We start from the raw sequence: 3,052 nt of genomic DNA on the forward strand, positions 1-3,052 counted from the left end.
TGTCGGTAGGTTCGGAGTTCAAAATTTTGGCCATGTTTGATACACATGACTGTTACTAATTGGGGCTAGAAAATTAGTCCAAATTAGCTATAGTTGGCTCGTTAATTAGCTAACAACTAGTTTAAGACTTGCCTAAAAAATTAGCCCACCTATTAACCCTCCTATTTAGATACACTAGAGCTAATTTGAACTAATTTTTAGCTAGCTAGCGATTAGTCTTTGTATCCAATCAGACCCTTTGTCTTACTATGCAACAATGAGCTAGATCTACAATGGAGTCTTCTATCTGAGGAAGCACGGACAAAATCATCGTCTGCTCATAATCACTAATGGAAAAGCACATTATTCTTCGTCTTGAGTTATTAGTGCCGCATGTTCACAAGATACATCATCCGTACGATTCTGGCTCAAGTGCAGGGAACTAGTTCAACATTTGCATATGCTTCTTATTGGTACATGGTTTCCATAACTTCACTTCTTTGGTGTATCTGCATACTTCCAGGAGGTATGTGCATAGGAACTGTATTGTCTTCCACCAGCCACATCTTCTGCACGTATCTGGCTGGCAATTTCTTTCAGGTCCTCAGCTGTGAGCTTCACCTTCAAGGACTCAACGTTGGCATCTAGGTTCTTTGTTTTTGTTGTCCCTGAGAAATTAATGAACACATCTCTCAGCATCCAAATGTAGGATGATTTGACCAATACAAAAAACAATCCTGTCCACTGATGACTTGCTTCAGACTTTGAAGTGAACAAGCACAGATCATTTGACATAAGTTTGAAATTGAACTAGATTACAGCTAAGTAAAAAAACCAAACATATCACGAACAACTCAACAGGTTGTACAAAATACTACATATCCATATTTAGAGAAGGCCTTTTTTATTATAGGATCTACAGAAATGATCTGTTACCTCACTGCTCCTCTTGTGAAGCAGCAAAATTCAAAGAGGATAATTTTAACATTAGACAAAGCTATTTGTGTTCGTTACCTATAACTTGAGAATCATTTTGCACATTTCACTTTTCTCAGAAAGTATATACAGAAAATTTCTAACTATTCATTTGGTGTTCTTGTTTATCTTGGGAATAGTATGAATATCAGCAGTTCACATTCTGTGCCATCATTGAACGAGGACAGGGTTATAAGGTCACACCTGGTATAGGGACCACATCATCCCCTTGATGCAGAACCCAAGCTAGAGCTAGCTGAGCTGGGCTGCACTGGTACTTCTTGGCCAGGTCTTCTATTTTCAGGTAAATCTGCTTGTTCTTCTCCAAGCTTTCTGCTGTAAATCTTGGATGCTTTTGCTGATGAAACCAGGGTTAAAATGCATAAGTATTAAACTGAATCGATAGAGGTCATGATATCAGTTCCAAGGAAAATTCTGTTCGTACCAGACTGGATACAGAAGAAACTTGCTGTGTCACTCCTCTTCCAGCAAAAAATCCGCGGCCGATTGGACTGTAAGGCACAATTCCAATCCCCAGTTCTCTGTAGTCCAGAAATTCGTGTTAATCAAAACCACAATTGAACTTCAATGAACTTGGTGGAACAAGCCTAATTTGTGGTGGAGAGCAGAGCTGACCTGCAGAGTGGCACGATCTCGGGCTCGATGTCACGGGACCAGAGCGACCACTCCATCTGCACAGCGGTGATGGGGTGCACGGCGTGCGCACGGCGGATCGTGTCCGGGCTCGCCTCCGACAAGCCGATGTACTTGACCTTCCCCTCCTCCACCAGCTTCTTGAGCTCACCAATCTGCAGCGATTTCGGCACAATAGTTCATAACAGCAACAGCAGCAAGCAGAATGAGAATGCGGCAAGGTGGCCAAGAGACACAGACCGTGTCCTCGATGGGGACGGTGGTGTCGATGCGGTGCTGGTAGTAGAGGTCGATGTAGCCGGCGTCGAGGCGGCGGAGGCTGGCCTCGCAGCAGGCGCGCACGTACTCGGGCGTGCCGCACACGGTCATGCCGCCGGCGCCCTGCCCGATCCCGAACTTGGTGGCCACCTGCACCTGCTCCCGCGGCAGCTGCTTGAGCGCCTTCCCCAGGAGGGTCTCGTTGGTGTGGGGCCCGTAGGCGTCGGAGGTGTCGAAGAAGGTAACCCCGCGGCGGAAGGCGTGCGCGACGACGGCGGCGACGGCCTCCTCGCCGAGCGGCGCGTTGTAGGAGCCCGTGAGCCCCATGCACCCGAACCCCAGCTTCGACACCTGCATCCGTGCATCGGCGGTCGGTCGAAATCGAACCGAGCAGGCGAGTCAGGTCGAGGTAGTCGATGGAGGCACACAGAGAGAGAGAGAGGAAGAGGAACGAACTCAATCACCTCCAGCCCCTGGGTGCCGAGCTTGACGCGGGGAACCTGCGGCAGGGCGGCGGCTTGCTCCATGGCGCGGCGGGCGGCTGCAGTCGGGGGATCGAAGGCTGCCGTGCTGAGAGGTGACGGCTGCAAGAGAACACTCACACTCGGCACTTGGGTAGTGCAGTGGGTACTGACAGGGAGTGGTCTGCTCAACGACAACAAACCCGAGGAGGAGGACGAGAAATGAAGCATGATTTCTGTGGCAGCTGTCACATCGGCTCGTGACAGGGTGACGAGCCATGATTTTTGTTTGTGGCAAAAGTCGGTAGGCTGGCACGAATACATCTAGCCCACTGGTGGTGACAACTGATACGAGTTGTAGCTGAAAATCTGCCGCCGGCTCGTTTCTGTCCAGTCTTGCCAAATCACCTTTAGGGCTGCGATAAGGATGCCTGTAATCCCATTCCAGTCATTCTGTCGAGTAATGGAACTCAGTACGTGTAAAGTTTGGATGGTTGAGAGAGTAAAATAGCTCACGGTGTCTTGCAAAGTTTGGATGATTGTTACTAGACTAGACTAGATGGTAAAATAGGTGCCTGAAATTGTGCTCTGAAGTGTGTTCCTATATGCTGCGATAAGGCTGTAATCCCATTGCAGTCATACATGTTCCTATACGCTCAGGTTTCAGACACCTATTTTACCATCTAGTCTGAGAAAGTAGGGCCTTGTTTAGATTGAAACTTTTT

The 3,052-nt window shown here is 48.2% G+C and overlaps 1 protein-coding gene across 1 annotated transcript; it reads right to left on the reverse strand.

Annotated features, from left to right (window-relative positions):
* Positions 1–314: 314 nt before the first annotated feature.
* LOC136458506 (probable aldo-keto reductase 1) lies at positions 315–2,534 on the reverse strand. Its single transcript, XM_066458449.1, has 6 exons — positions 2,331–2,534; positions 1,849–2,217; positions 1,591–1,763; positions 1,400–1,496; positions 1,159–1,312; positions 315–647 (listed from the first exon to the last, which is right to left on the reverse strand). The coding sequence occupies exons 1-6, from the start codon at positions 2,391–2,393 to the stop codon at positions 472–474; spliced, it is 1,032 nt and encodes a 343-aa protein (XP_066314546.1). The 5' UTR covers positions 2,394–2,534; the 3' UTR covers positions 315–471.
* Positions 2,535–3,052: the final 518 nt, after the last annotated feature.

Source organism: Miscanthus floridulus, chromosome 6, assembly GCF_019320115.1.
Source record: "Miscanthus floridulus cultivar M001 chromosome 6, ASM1932011v1, whole genome shotgun sequence".
Lineage (NCBI taxonomy): Eukaryota > Viridiplantae > Streptophyta > Magnoliopsida > Poales > Poaceae > Miscanthus > Miscanthus floridulus.